At 37.0% G+C, this 16,617-nt stretch overlaps 1 protein-coding gene across 1 annotated transcript; it reads right to left on the bottom strand.

Annotated features, from left to right (window-relative positions):
• Window positions 1–4,111: 4,111 nt before the first annotated feature.
• On the bottom strand, window positions 4,112–9,760 carry LOC149784990 (sex peptide receptor-related protein 2-like). The gene is made up of 2 exons (XM_089978670.1): window positions 9,537–9,760; window positions 4,112–6,449 (listed from the first exon to the last, which is right to left on the bottom strand). Exon 2 carries the CDS (start codon window positions 6,412–6,414, stop codon window positions 5,170–5,172), a length of 1,245 nt encoding a protein of 414 aa, XP_089834796.1. The 5' UTR covers window positions 6,415–6,449; window positions 9,537–9,760; the 3' UTR covers window positions 4,112–5,169.
• Window positions 9,761–16,617: the final 6,857 nt, after the last annotated feature.

Genomic DNA, 16,617 nt, shown 5'->3' with positions numbered 1-16,617 from the left:
CTTGATTTGTCTGCATCATTGAACACAAATAGACCATGATATATTACTTCACCGTCACCAGCATGTATTTGGCATTCATGATACAGCCTTACTGTGGTTCAAGTCCTACTCGTTCAACATAACAAATGGAATACGCTCCAGCCCAGTTGATCTGTGTTGTGGTGTTCCATAGGGATCTGTTATTGGACATGTTCTCTTCATTCTGTACACTCAGTCGCTCTCAAGTGTCATAGATCATCATCCAGTGTCTCACTAATTATACGCTGATAACACCCAAATATACAAACTAGCCACCCAACTGAAGTTGATGCTATCATCCAAGGTGTAGAGAGGTGCATTTCTGATGGTGAAATCATGGATGACATGTAACAAGTTGCAGATGAATGATAATAAAACTGAGGCCATTCTAATCACAACACAAATACTTTCTCATTCACATCCTTTACCTCAAACACTAAATATCAGCAACACCAACATTGAATTCATGCATTCAGTACGAAACCTAGATGTTACTCTCGACAGTACTCTCATATTGCACTAACATGCCACGAACATATGTAAGGCTGAATATCTTGAGCTGAGACACATCAGTTCCATTCATAAATATCTTTCAATTGATGCCACTAAAACACTTGTGTGTTCATTAGTACTTTCAAGACTGGACTATTGTAACTCGATTCTTTCTGGTTCGTCTCAATATCTACTCCAGAAACTTCAAAAGGTTTTTTGAAAAAAGTACCACGATCAGAGCACGCCTCCCATTGCTCTGTATCCTTCATTGGCTATCCATTGGATTTAGAATCGAATACAAAGTATGTTCTCTGTGCTACGTTTCACTGACTGACTCCAGTCCAATATACCTATCGGACATCACCCATGTGTACACACCAGCATGATACTTACGCTCCTCTTCTGACAATCGTATACTCATTAGTCCCACTATAACAACGAAGTCACATGAACAACGTTCTTTTGCATACCAGGGCCCAGCAATGTGGAACGAATTGCCCACTGAACCTAGACACAGAGACACAGTGATCTCATTCAGGAGTGGTCTTAAATCTCACCTATTTCGACTGCAAGAACATACTTAAAGACCTAATACTGTTTCCTACCTTTAATATTTTCAGCCTGTTTTATGTTTTCTAATTTCATGATGTTTGTATTTTGTAATCATATCATAATATAGGTTTTTATGTTTTAGGTGTTGTCTAATGTTGTAAAGCGCTTAGAGCTTCTAAGATTAGGCGCGATACAAAGTCTTCATTCTTCTTCTTCTTCTTCTTATTATTATTATTATTATTATTATTATTATTATTGATACATTTTCACCACTATTGCGGCTGCCGCTGTTGCTTGTAGACCTGGGCAAAATATTTATCTGGTCCCATCGTTGTTACCAACACACAATCTTCTAGTTCGTCGTGATTACATTAACATTCATCGTTACCAGGCCAATGTGGAACAATTCAACAGTACAATCAACGATTAGTCGGACAACATGACGTGCAGGAATTGTTAATGAATCGTGAAGCGAGATCTTGCGAGTCGGTAAGACGATATCAGTCGGTCATTGCAACGCTGAACAATGAAACTAAACGGATGATTGGGTTAAAACTCGCTCAAGCAACTCGACAATAAACCGCCACCATTGCCCACAAGGCGGTTTTTACTAGCCTGAATGTTTTATAAATTTCTCTTTATAAATTTTGATTCAGTTGAGGCAAATGATTCTTCACGAAGTTTTTGTTTTGTTTGCATGTGCTGTTCTTATGATTACACAGAAGTTTTCGGCACAGTGTGTAGCCAAATTTTATGGAAATTGCTAATTTTCAACTGCTGTTTCTCTCAATTAATGGCGCAAAATTCTATGTTAATACCTCAACCCAGCCGTGTCATATTAGCATAGGGCACACCCTACTCTGTATCAACTGCTTCATCATCAATACTCTAAGCAATGAAAATAATTTTTGGCGCACATATTTCTGTTTTTTCTACATTTGTTCTTCACTGAGATCTACCATTTTGTCAGAATATTAAGTTTTCTTTGTAATCCATGTGCATCTGGAACCATAATGTTCATACATGAGAGGACTAAAAGTGCATCTGCAATGCCAGCTTTGGATATTAAAAATGGTAAAACCAGGGCTTCATTAAGCACACCAGCAGAAGGCCCGCGTGACTTTTTAACAGTTACATACAGTTCTACACCCGTAGATTTGAAACTGCAGTTTGTACAAGTGAACGCAGCTGTAATGCACAGTCCCTTCGTTTCTCAATGATAACTTGCGGCGTCGGAAAATCACACATATGGGGTAGAAACTTAAAAAAAAAAATGTGTTTGTTTTTAAAATTAATAATTGCATTTTCATCCGAGTCATCTGATGACTGTACAGGTTTTCTTTTCTTCTATGCCTCATTATATATGGTAGCACACTTGCTAAAGTGATATTGCTAGCCTTGACGACATCACAGGTTTCCTCGGGTGTAAGTCGCACTAGTTATTGTGGGGCTTTCACAGGAACAGGTGTAACTGCATCAACTTGATTGGAGAATTGGTGAATCGTGTGAAATGGATGCTCCTTTTTAAACTGTGTTTTTCTCCTCCCCTGATTTCTTTTGCATGACTTTATATTTGCTTAAGATTTGATTGTAGGCATGTTACAATCGCTAGGAAAAAAACTTCTTTAACACAACAGCAGCTTTAGCAAAAGTATGAGCTTGCCGTGTGAAAATGACCCGAATCTGACCTTCTCATTTGACCTTAAAATACATTTCCATACATATTGTTTTATTAGCAGATGGGCTGAGTCTGGGTTTAGGAATTTGATGTTTAAGTTTCCCAAAATGAAGTGGTTCAGTTTACAAACATTGGTCTATATATATTGGGTTACTTGAGGAGTTGCCTTCTTTATACTCAACCTCAGATTTCTCTATTGTAGCATAGATTTGACCTTTATCAAATCGGTGAGAGAGTGCAGATCAGTTCATATATCATGTGCATCGTTCACATTCTTTTAAGTACTTCGCATGCACAGTCTGCAGTTATTTTACGAGAGATACAGCCTGGCTTCGTTTACACCGATACCACCAGGCGTTAACACTACAGGGTGTACTAGCTATGAAAAATGATGAAAAGGACATGTCATAAAGAAATTGTAAGTTTAAGTAGGGAAAGTAAAAGATGAGTTACGATGGTGTCTCGAAGCTGTTGCTCTATATGATGGCCTTCGGTTATCGATAAATTTAATAAATCATTGGAAACGAACGATTTTGAATTGTACACATGTTAGAAGTTACGTTTTATTCGGAATTGTCCAAAGTTCTGAAAATAAGTAGAAAATATCCCCTAACCAGACTGGTATATGAATTATTAAGGTCTCACTGGAGAGTTTCGTATAATATTTAAGGTAGAAGGAATGAGCCTAATTTGGGTTTGGTATGAAAATGGCTTGGCTTGTCTGGTCACAGCCTGTCACAGTTAGACTAGCGTTGGAGATAGTAACTTGGGCTGCAAATGAGCAGCCGACTTGGATTACGTAATTACGCATATCTGCTTCAGAGATAAATATCTAAATATCTAGACGGTTGAGGAGTGATGAGAAGTAAGCTAATTTGTTATAGTACTAGTGAATTTTAGTCATACATAAGGCATGTACTGATTCTTTTAACCACCTTTTGTCGCAGGAAAATATTCAAAATAGCTCTTTGCTGTCAAAAATGAATGAAACAAGAGGGGTTGGTGGTAGTATTAGTTCAGTATAAAAGCCACAAATTGCGTAAGTAATTAACTTAAATACCTAAGTCAAAATCTCATAAACATACTTTCTGCAAAAATCATAAGTTTTTATTTCTATTGTAACACGTTCATCCCGGTTTAATTTTCCAGCGCAAGCTCACTTATATCTAGAAAATCACTGCCTGTTTCGAATCTGCGGAAATCCTTAAACTGAGACATAGAAGTGGCTGCAATATTATAATGTACTGGTAGTTTATAGAAAGTCGTCTGATAACAGACGAAAACCCTGTAGAAATAATGCTTCTTACGCTAGCTACTTATATGTGACAAACGTTTTATCTATCTAAGTATATAGACAACATAAAATCTGAATGAGAAAAACAGGATTTATTATATTATTTCTGTTACGATAAAAATATAAAGTCATACAAATGTACTTAAATAGCATTATGAAGGCCCTATATCCCCACGTAAAAGTCATCTACGTTTTGGCTTTTATTTTCCTTTGCACCGAAATTTACTAAATATTTATATTGCAGAAATTAATGTATATATTCTAATTTTATTACTTTCAATTAATTTCTATTTAGAGAATGATAACATTCCCTATCATTAAACATTATATATTGCATTCTGGCTCTGTGTAAGGATGATAATACATTAAATATGTATACTGGATCCGTGTTGTCTTCCGATGACTATAATCGTAGAAAAACCGAATATTAGATTAATTACACTTCATTAAGGTGCTCTAAGCGTTCACGGGAATTTTAAATTACAATAATTAAGAACTGGTAGAATACATTGCTTGTAAAGGCATGATGTAAAGATTTTTCAAAAACCAGTTCTATAAAAATTTGAAATAATTTAATACATTTCTTGATTTTCAATTAAATGCTACCATTTTTTGGATACAGCATGTAAAGGTCCATAGACTTGTACATAATTAGAATTTACACAATATTAGTGGTGAATTTTATACTTTCAACATTTTCGAATTTATTGTGTACTAGGACATAAAAAATATTCCACTTTCAATCTAATTGTGACAGAAGATTGAATGTTTATTAATGTGGACATGGGCTTAACCACACAATTTGGATAATACATCTTCGCGTGCTGCGTAGTTACGTATTTGCAATCTGTTTGCGCTGTTATCACATTTATGCAACTGGTTACATATTAAAGTCAGCGAGATATGTCCGTCCCTTGTTATAAACCAAATATATCTCCTCTTTCATCCATCCGTTTGTCTTGAAGACAAGTTTTACAAGGTGAATTATGTGGTCGATGCAACAAGTTTCTTACAGAAATATAAGACATTTGACAGAGCGCCTGAATGTCTTCAGAAGAATGTTTGCCTTAAGTTGTTCTCATAAATTGTCTGGCCCATATATCTGCAACTTTTGTAACGAATGAAAAATGTACATCTATACAGATGTAGATATTTCCTTCACATCCGTTCCCTTTGTGCTACAGGACTGACTTTGGATCGTTTCCATGGAAGCAGTAGTAAGGGTGACTGTGGTATGCTTTGGCAACAATTTTCTCATAATATCTAGGAAGATGGATTTCAACTCGTCCCTGAAACGTCTGTTCATAATTATATAGACCCAAAAGTTTGCATGGAAACTTAGCAGCAAGACAATCTCGTATATAACATGGAAAAGACGATTTTGTTTTAGTTCCAGGATTTCTTGACCGCTATGCGTTTTTATTACAGTCGCCAGTAGATAAATACCGTATGGGATTTCTGGAATCAGAAAGACGATGGCAATGCAAACCACAATAATGGAGGCTCTCTTATTGTGTTGGTCCCTCCCTCGACTTTGTTCAGCACTGATGGACTCGTTTCGATGAAACAACTTTTGGATCATTAGGATTGTGAGAACAAGTAATAACACGCATGGCAGTATATTTACAAGAAGTAGAGTTATCCACAGAAAGACGCAAGATTCTACACATGGATTTTCAATGGTCCACTGACACATTCCTAATTTTTTGTCTGCTTTCTTCTCATCAAGATGGTACGTATGGATGACGAACGCACATAGAGTAATGACAGTGATTGCGATCAAAGTTCGGCAAGTCGTAAACCAAGATTTTGTTTTGAACGGGAACCAGACACAGCAAAATCTTTGAAATCCAAGCAACAATGTCTGCCATATGGATACAGTGTGGAAAGCTTTAGATATGTAAAACTTAGAGATCATAAATGCCTCACACCAGCCTTCATTTAGACCGACCCATCCTTGCTTTCCACTGATGAAGACATGTATATACGTAGGTAGGGTGACAAGTCCAGTTAGAGAGTCCGATACTGCGATAAAAAGAAGGATTAGGTTTGTGGTTGTTCGCATGCTTTTTCGGATAAAAACGGCTACGATGAGCACATTAGCAGAGGCCGTTAAAATTACCAGGACTGTCCAAATGTAGATGTAAATCTTCTCTTCAAAATCGTGCAATCGGTAAAAGAACTCGAAATAATTGGTTGAATCGTATATTGAATCTGAATCCTTGTATAAAGTATCTAACCTAAGATCTGAATGCAGATGACGGTTGTCTTGTCCACCATTCACCATAGAATTTTCCGAAGAATTTGGCCAGGATGTGTGATAGTCTGGAAGCATATCAGACCTGGCATGGTTCTCAAAGCTGCTATTTCTCTGCGGCATCTGGATATGTTGAGCTATGTGAATCTTTCACAACTCTGAAAGAATTTTAAGTGTGTATATTTACTATACTATAAAAGTAAGATTTAATTCCATTACGAACGTACTTGATTGTAAGACCTATTCAGATGATGACATGATAACTCTTACTCATATACTTGATAATAACAATTTATTACATTCCTGGATACATCATTTTCTCTGTTAGAACGTTTGACTTTAATTTCTCCGTCCAAATTCCAATTTGCTACGTGTTCCAAAAGCTTTGCTATAATATTCTTTTCTTACAACGTTTAATTGGCTAAAGAGTTTAATTTGTTTGGTCCGCCAAAAATCATGATAATTACACGTCATTAATAACCAGTAAATATCTTAACAAAGAGGCTAGGTAACAAAAGCGTGATAATCACACCTGATTCATAATCGGTACTTTAGAATCACGGGTTGCTGGTTCAATGGAATCATTTCTATCGTAAGCTCAGTCTGTGTAATCATTTACTGTTGTGTTCAGATATAATTTGCGAGGAATCATTTATTTCAATTATTCAATGGAAAATTACAAAGTGTTCAGTCACGTTTTCGACTAAACATCACTTTGGCATTATTAAGAATGCATTGAATACTATTCTGGATCATACCATTGTGATTTAGCAAGACTTTTGGAACATAAATATATACAAGACAATTGGTACATCAGCAGATTCAAGATTGGAATTCATTTCGAACATTCCATACTTTTAGACTTTTGATGGAACATTTATGATTGTTTGGAATTTAGTTCACAATACTGTAAGTTCCTCTTAAATTTTCACTATGTAACTTAGATGACAAGCTGTTAATTATTTTAAGACCATAGATTCGTAACATTTTAGTTCTATACAAACATGTAGACTAATTACATACGGCGTGAAATTAATTTCTTGTCATTATTTTCAATTGTGACTGTTGCGAAAATTCCTGAAAAATAACCAGTGAGAATAAAATGAATGTTTCTTAAAACGAAATTAGAACAAAACAAAAATATTAGGAATAGAAGTCAAGTTACCAACGTTCTATAATACAAAGATGCCTAAATGACCTTGTCGACAACAACAGCAACAACAACAACAAAGGTGTGTCAATTAAATGTCCGCAATCAAAAGGATTTACTGTGCAAGGCATGGTATTTCCACGTGCTGCAAACAGTTTTGTAAAGGTAAAGTTTAATGAGCAAACAAGTGCCATTACCAGCGATAACGATGCTTATAATGTTCCTCTCGCCCTTGTGCGTGACGCTTAATTGGGTTTGGTAACAAGGATGTTGATTTTTTGGGTTATGTTAGTTCTGGAAGTGACACTATCAGAGGTGTGATACGAAACTTTGTTCAGGCATGAGGATATTGTTTGCATAATTAGTGATTGCTGAAGGAGAAAGTACCCGGACAAAAACGGTGAGAACCAGCGACTCAAGGGAAGCTACTGGCAAGATTTCTAAAAAAAAAATCCCACACAGACCGAGCCGCAGACAGGAACTCTCGCGGATAGAGATGAGATGGCAGTAATCGGTAAAGGCGAACGCTTTAGACCACTCAGCGACCTAAAGTCCCCTTCAACCGTTGATACATGTTCCATGTATATTTACGATTTCATTGGATGGCAAATTTCACGTTTGTTTTACTCTCATGATAACATGCATCTATAGAAATGTATGTTAATTTTTAGCTATATAATAATAAAACCAGTATAATTTGTTTACTAAAAGAATTTCAAACGCCGTCGACAAGTACATGATCATTTTGGATTTTTTTTATCGGTTATAATTGTCGAACATCCCTGTCTCAAGTAAAACGCTAAAACAATCTTTGCTTTCCCTAGTCGTTCTAGGCCGTGGGTTTGAACCCCATGCCATACAAAGACTTCTGAAAATGGTACTAAAAGCTGCTTCGATTGGCGCTCAGCACTAAGAGATTATTGTTAAGACTGGTCGGCCTGGTGTCAGGATAATGTGACTAGGTGGGACATGTAAATGCATGTATACGGTGTGATACTCCAATGCTGAACATCGTTATAAACTACACTGCAGACGTCGTAGTGATATGCCGTTAATATTGTTAAAGCTACATTAAAAATCCAAAACACACACGCATACATGTAATGCAGGGTGTGGTAAGTGGTAACTTAGTATGCAAATAAATTTAATATGCAGATGAATTTAGCATCTAAATGACAATGGAATAATCGCTTTATTGCAATAAATATTACCGCAGCCTAAGTAGCGATAAAAGTGATATCGCAACAATTACGGTACAACTTTGGGGACTATTTTGTATCCGCCTTTAGATAATATGTGTTTTCTATATTTAACTCTTTATTTTCTGATTCTCTCTCTCTCTCTCTCTCTCTCTCTCTCTCTCTCTCTCATTTAGACTTCGTGATCAAATCTTCATGGACTATCCCATGACCTTCTTTATGTATTGTGAAGTAACGAAAAAGTGCCAGTCAACAACAAAGCCAAAGAATTAAAAATAAAAAATATTAAATGCGCATCAGGTTGGTTTTAAGTATTAGTTGATAGTCAGCATGATCCACGCAAAATGCCATTACCTATACTTACTACGACCTTGTTCTTTTACATATAAAGTGTATATATCTATACTTAGACAGCTCCATGATGATGGGACCCCACCCAGAACAATCTTCCTGATACCAATCCGCATCAGATATGTATTAAAGAAAACATTTTTTGTGTAAAATACTAATTTTGAACAAAGGACACGATACAGTGCATTACATTGATGATAACTATTGGTACGTGTCATTGTCCTTCATTATTATACAATTATTGGTGTAGTAATACGGATTACCTGTCCACAAGATAACCATCGTTGACACGATACACTCGAGAAAAACTCAAGGAAATGGACGTTTGCAACCTTTAAATATAAATATTCAGGAGAAATTCTATCTTGATTTAGCATCGTACCTAGTATCTACAAATTGTCAAGAGACTTCGCCAACCGTGATAATATAATATTTCGACTTTTTTATCATAAGTCAAACCACGTAGATGTCCTCTAATTAGTAAAGAGCACACTAACAGTAACAAAATTCTAACATATGTATTATGAAAGCATATTATACGTTACCCCGGTTAGAAAAGTTTCCAGGTCGCAAAATGTTATGTCTTTTTGGAAATAATTTTCGAACTGTTCCACGTACCACGACGCTCTTAAAATCATTGAATCAGGATATCTCACCATGTGTACACTTGACACAGACGTTTTTATATATGATAAAGTGTCTTGCATTTCCTGACGTATTTGTGTTCAATATTCGCAGTTCTATGCGTGAAAGTGGCAACTCCCGCGCAGCTTTTCTCTCACTAGTTACGGGGATTGGTATGACCTTGTGTTCTTGGCTACACGGTAAAGTTAACATCGGGTGTTTAGTAAAGGCATAAAGACTAATTAACACTGGTGGCCACTATGACAACAAGGAAAATTTTCCAGCTGCTTTGTGTTTTTCTTCTTTATTTTTTTTTTGAAAAAAATCTTGCCATATACTAAAATCGTGCGGATGTAACATACTTAATTGCCTTGTTCTTTTACATATAAAGTGTATATATCTATACTTAGACAGCTCCATGATGATGGGACCCCCCACATTATTACTAACCTGATCATATAGGACTACTATATCTTCAATTGACATAACACGGAAAATACCACATAGAGCAACAGAGGGTGTGCTTATACCAGCTGAAATAAAAAAAAATAACACTTCCACCAGAAGTTCCCATGTTACTCACCTCCTTTAAAAGGCGATTAAATAAACGCGGTGGAACAGGTGTGAGGACGAATAGTTAAGGGCCCCTTCTAACGCAAAATGATCTCAAGTGACCCGTGAGGCCAACTAAATGAGAAGTTGAGGACTAGGGGAGGGTGGTCACACTAATTTAGTCCGTCCTACTCTCGCTAGGTCTTAGCGGAATGATTTTTGTTTCAGAAAATATTTTTCCTGTATGTATCGACTAAATGAAGGACACTAATTCGTGTGGATGTGATTTTTGCCTGATTAATTGAAACTGAACCGGCAGATGCTGCAGAAAAGAAACGATTTAAAATGCCGTGCAGGTTCTGAAGAAAGACACATATAGAGAAGTTGTACAGCGATGAGAGCGCGAGGAAGGACAGCGTGAGGAATTTCAGCGTGAGAAAGGACAGGCTAAATCGCAGTAAGCTGGCGTTCGCCGAGTTGCTGTGGGTAGTACGTGCACGCTAGTGAGCAAATAATAATTGCTGTTTAAGAGAAAAATGTTGTCCAGTATAAACTGATCCTGTTGTGTAGCTTACACTGCCGGAAACGTATACTGAGTTATCGTGATGACCCTGACATCGGAAGCATGGTCGCGAAGAGTACGAGCTTGACGTGGATGAGGAGCACTTGTCCAAACGCCCTTAGGAGTGACTGGTCACCTGATAGCAGACCATGTGGAGCTTGCAAGATTCGAGGAGGCAGAGCGAACTCAAAGAACGAGATAGGAAGCATTCCCTCTAGGCGTCAGTTGGAGATCAATTTGACCTCGACAAGTCAGCGCCTTTCCCTGGGCATGTTCCCAGCAAAATTTGGATCTGGGTTGGTAAAGCACCCATGCAAAAGTCTGAGGTCGAGTGCGTTCGAATACGACGTTCCACTCTGCGACGTGATACCAGGCAACATAATGTGGTTGTTTTGGTTCTGAGCATCAAGATGAATGAAATGCGCGAGACCGCTATCCTCGCACCCCCCCCCCCCGACGGGCAGATAATATTATATGCACGCTAGGGTTATCACCCAGGTTCGGTACGTTGACGAGTGGATCGTAATGGACATGTTCGACCCAATAAATGCGTAAACACCTAGTATGTATGTGATCACACTAACGAGGGAAACACATCCACGCTTCTCAACGACATTGACAAGTCTATTAAGATAACTTCTCTATTGGTATAGAACCTCTATGCAATGAGTCAACCCAACCGCAGATCTAAAGTGAATCTCGCGGCGGGTGTTAAAATTCTTAAAAACAAAGTCAGGGACAAAGGACAAAGCTTGACAGAGGTCCCTCGCAGAAAACTGAAGCAGTGCGAAATGCCAATCAGTGAAAGAGGAGCAAACGTAGCCAACATTTAAGAAAGTCTTAAGTGTGTGGTTACCCTAAGGGAAATCACAGACTAAGACGTCTTCAATTACAGAACTACCATGAATGATACTGACGTGAGGTGGAGTTCACCTTGCCGAGTTGTAAAATTTTTAATGCTGTGAGGGCGACGAATGAAATGCCATCCAGAGAGCAACAAGAGACGAGTCACTAGTAAAAGAGGCGGTAAACTATCAGCCCTACTCTGGTGGAGGAGTTTGTTAAGACAGATGGCTGGTACTTTAGAACCCAAGAGGAGCACGAGATGATCGTTCTTTCGTTTGATTTTTAATGTTTCTTATCTGATAGTAAACATAATGCAGTAGAAAGTTCGCACCAATGCTGTTAGCCCTGATGTTCCAGTCGAAACGACTGGCAACATGTGCTCACTAACCATTGATCGCGGACCATACGGCAAAGCTTATCTGACTTTTCCAGAACTTCATTTCACATTCTTTATTCCTGAAATCCAGAGGTTATAAACCTCTTCGTCTCGATTTGGGGCAACGGGTACTGATGGAACATGTCTAACAATATCGTCCCAAACCTACTCATGGTTATTGAGCAAGAGTTGGTGGATCTGCGGTCTGTCTGCATTGCTATTGGATATCTCTGCATCTCTATTGTTAAAGACTGCGCGGACGCTGTATTTTTCTACGATGTTAAAGCGAAGTACTTGCGGCAATACCATATCATAGTGTTCGAACGAATACCCTGCTCAAAGTTTTGCGTGCTGTAGTGAGTCTTACTGCAATAAGCTTATCGTCTCCTTTAGAAGACCACATTACGTGACAGTGATATCTATGAGCTCTCGATACGTATTTTAAACACTCTAACAACATATCCTAAAACAAAAAATCTAGGGGCGTGCAGTTAGAAATGAAATACGAATCATTGATGCCGCCATACACTCATGACAACGGAGTATTATCACAGCTTGCAAACCAATTTGACATCGACAACGAATATAAATGATTTGGTAGAAGAGAATCTGCGCCAGCTGGGTTTGAAAAGTATCATTTCAGAATGGGATGGGACTAGAATGCAAATCGTTAAAACATTGAACACTGGATCCTACCCAAAACGCATTGAGCCAACCTGCTGTTAATAATGCTAACTGCGCTTGGCACATCTAAAAGCACTGCCCTGATGGGGTTCGTGGGCCCGGTTGCTAGTTCAAAGACATTTTCATATTTGGCTAGACATCACTTAGCAATAACATATCCTTAGGGGCATCTAACACCATCTATCACTTGTCTTCCGGCAGGATAAACACAGTTCTTTTCGAAAAAGATGTGTTCTTTCATATTACAGTGATCGGTCAGAGAGAAAGGAGCAATCACTAAACCTGTGAACAGGCTGCACTCTAGTTGTGACTCTTGGCAAGCTTGTTGGAAAGCTTGTTGGCGGGCTTGTTGAAGACCGAGCCTTTTATGGGTCTGTATGTATAATTAAGGTAATTGATATTTTCTTGGAGATCATCATCGTCTTGCTAATACACTATTTCGATAGATTCCGGTATGTGTCTGCAATCCGCAAAGGAGTTCCCTACCACTCAATTAAACATTTACAATACGCTCATCATTAATGAATTATAATGTGCTGTCGTACCCAAAGAACGAAGATTTCCATCAATTTAGGCTAAAAAGAAATGTTGATGATTGAGAATACTCTACATGCCGAGACTGAACAGCGGCGTGATCTCTACAAAACATACTGCCCCGCTGTAAATGCGGTCAATGGAAATCTGTTGTGGTTGTAGCGGTCAGTGTTGCGTAATCAAACTGTTGTCAACAATCATCGCCTTTCCATCACAACCGACCCGAAATGCGTTGCTGTGTTGTGGTCGGCTGTAGGTAGTCGTATATTCGTTTGTCGGCGTCTGATTACGGCGATCACCTCACCACACACAGTCACAGAAAACAGGAGAATCGCGTGTTGTCCAAAGCCAAGTTCAGTATAATTCTAAACCATTCCTGGACGAGAATGACAAGTATATGGCTGTGAGAAACGATACAATATCTTCCGCACACAAGACGCATGCTTCCACAGCTATCGACGAAAATGCCGGAAACGAGCTAATTACGACGATGTCTGCTCAGAACTCGTGAAAAAGTAAAATTGAATGCGCCGGATAATTCGTAATTAGCTGCTTGATACAGATGGACACGTTGGAATCCTCCGGACAACAGCTTTCCTGAACGAGGTCCATGTCGAGCGTGCAACAGTCAAACAGTACGGACTTTTCGATAAAAATTGGGCAAAATATGTTTCTAAAAAGAAATGAGCTGAAACCATTCACGCACACCTACATAATGTTATTGATTTATAGCAAAAGGTAACCGATGCAATATTATGGGCTTTCTATATCATAAAATTCCAAACAGCATAGTAATTTGTTTCGAGTACATACTATCAAATGGTTCACACTAGAGTAGTTTATCCGTATGTCTCAATAATTCCACGTAAAGAAAGGTAATACTTTCTTCTGGCTGGAGAATCATAAGTGGTCAAACTAGAGGAGGGTACCGACATATTTTACTGCATTGATAGTCATTTTGCCAACTATATTTTAAGCATTGTACAGTAAGCCTAACCGTGTCAGCTCTTGTTAAAATTATTTACAGGAAAATATTAAGTTGGTTGTTGAAGTGACCTCTTGACTTTGAATCAAATAGCAAGATCTCGGCAATCAACCCACTTCACGAGCAGCCGTCATGCACTTAACTCACTGGTGGTGACTGCTTTATTATTATTATCATTATCATTATATATATATATATATATATATATATATATATATATATATATATATATATATATATATATATATATATATATATATATCCTTAGAGGTTGGTTGAAAGCAAGTTTTAGCAAACAAAATAAAAGTCATTCTTGAATACATACATTTGAAAATTGCAATTCATAAATGCGGGTTCACTCTGACAGACCTTATGAAATATGTCATCGAAAGATGAATATTTCTCCTCATGACATAAATCACCATTGTTACATTAAATTTTGTCACTGATAAAATGGGGAAATGTTCACGTGTCTCGTCACCATCGAATGCTAAAAAGATTCTGAGCTACTTCATTATTTTGATGATTTTATTAATTACTGTTCTCCAAGAACAATGCTTATTGCTATTTCTTTTCGGGATCCCCCTTCAACTTTATGGGTGGGGGTGGATTATCGTAATAGTAGTAATATTAATGTCGCATAAGAACAGAAGATGTGGTATAGTTAGTCGCTACACTCGAATCACGCTGATGTGCATTAATAGTTGTTTTCAATATGTCGGTTGCTTAAATTAACTTATGTGTGGAAAAACAAAAGTATAATATTATTAGGTTTAATTCGTTTATATATATATATATATATATATATATATATATATATATATATATATATATATATATATATATATATATATAAACGTACATTTGTTTTTGTAATGAGAAACGTCCTAAATGTCCTCTATTGTTGTAAGCAAAATTAGAGCTACGATACAATGAATCCTAAGAGTTACACAATTTGTTTTTTAAAAAAAACGCTTGAAGAATTGTCCCTTCAAAACGGTGTATGTAAATTTTGAATTATTGTAGATCACCCGTCGAAGCAGGTATCTATTTCCGTGTGTGTGTGTGTGTGTGTGTGTGTGTGGTTAAGACATATAAGAAAATAACACATATTTCTTGTGATGCTGCTTATTAGATACATCTAAGAAAATTAGAAAATAAATTTAAAGCAGAAATGTTCAAGCTTTGTAAGTTAAAGAAAATCTTGAGCATATTTCTGTATAATTGAAACAATTCGGGTTATTGAATATGCAGCCTGTCCATACTTCAGTTGTTCACCTATTAGCTCCACCTGACGATTTTCTTTTCCCGAACTTAAATTTAAAATTTTAGGACAACAAATAAAGATACACGCCCTTTGTTTTTAATTAATTATTGCCCATTACATGTTAGACGCGGGAAGAAACAATGACTTAAAGTATTTTATTTTGCAAAAGACATTACCAGAGAACACCGTGGGTAATTGCTTAGAAATATAATTTAGTTGTTAAATACTTTAATTTACTACAGAATAAAAGAAGATTTATAAAACGACGAATCTGATAACTCAAGAATTTCCTTTATGTCACAAACTGCTAATAAGGTCTTTTAAACTGTATACCAGATAAGTTTTCAGTTGTTCATCATAATTTTGTACATTCAATGATTGTATGATACTATTGCAATCATTGCTTAGCGACATTCAGTTTTGGAAATTAATGCTATTGGTCATCCCTTTAATACCTTTCCGTCTTCTTTGTCATTCCAAAATGAACAACGTTTACTTTTTAAAGCACGTACTTATCAAACAGACATTCGACATGGCTAATTGTTAATTAAATATGTAATTGTCTTGTCTACCTAGGGAGGCTAACTATTTCATCTTTCCAATATTCGTCAGAATAGTGCTGTAAAAGCTATGTCTACATTAATACATATACGCAATTTTGTTATTATCGGCAAGCAAGCTTTTCTCGGATCGCCACATATATTGTTTCATTTCTAATTTACAATATTAGAATGTACAAAATTAACCATTTCCTCGACTCATGCATCTTAAATCCACCAAATACAGGTTTGGTATGTTTTCCATATTTGTTCTTCAGTCCTTGTTGTTCCTTTTGCAAATTGATTTTTCATCCTGGAATATAGTAGGATCATACCAATAGTTCAATCATATTATTTTGAATATGTGTGCGGTTAAACAAGTTTCCTTTATACCAGCGAACAAACGTCTTAATTAAAAGTTCTTGATTGCTGCAAAATCGCTCGGGATTTTGGCATGCATATGCTTGTTGTTTTCCTCTTGGAAAGGGGTTTACTATCCCATAATCTGGTTGGCGCATACACCTAGCTCATTTTAATTGAAATATATGAGCGCATGTCCACGTTTACATGCTTTCTACCAACGAGCTCGTGTTTTAAGTAAAATATCTTGATTTGTTGTAGTAAGCAAGGAATATATCAAACTTTGACATACAAACA

This window comes from Sinohyriopsis cumingii, chromosome 13 (assembly GCF_028554795.1).
Source record: "Sinohyriopsis cumingii isolate HCF-2022 chromosome 13, ASM2855479v2, whole genome shotgun sequence".
NCBI classification, from domain to species: domain Eukaryota; kingdom Metazoa; phylum Mollusca; class Bivalvia; order Unionida; family Unionidae; genus Sinohyriopsis; species Sinohyriopsis cumingii.
This window is presented reverse-complemented; position numbering and strand designations above follow the sequence as displayed.

What these genes read in the sequence shown, in the direction of transcription:
- LOC149784990 (XM_089978670.1), bottom strand. Translation starts at nt 6,414, where the DNA reads ATGCCGCAGAGAAATAGCAGCTTTGAGAACCATGCCAGGTCTGATATG.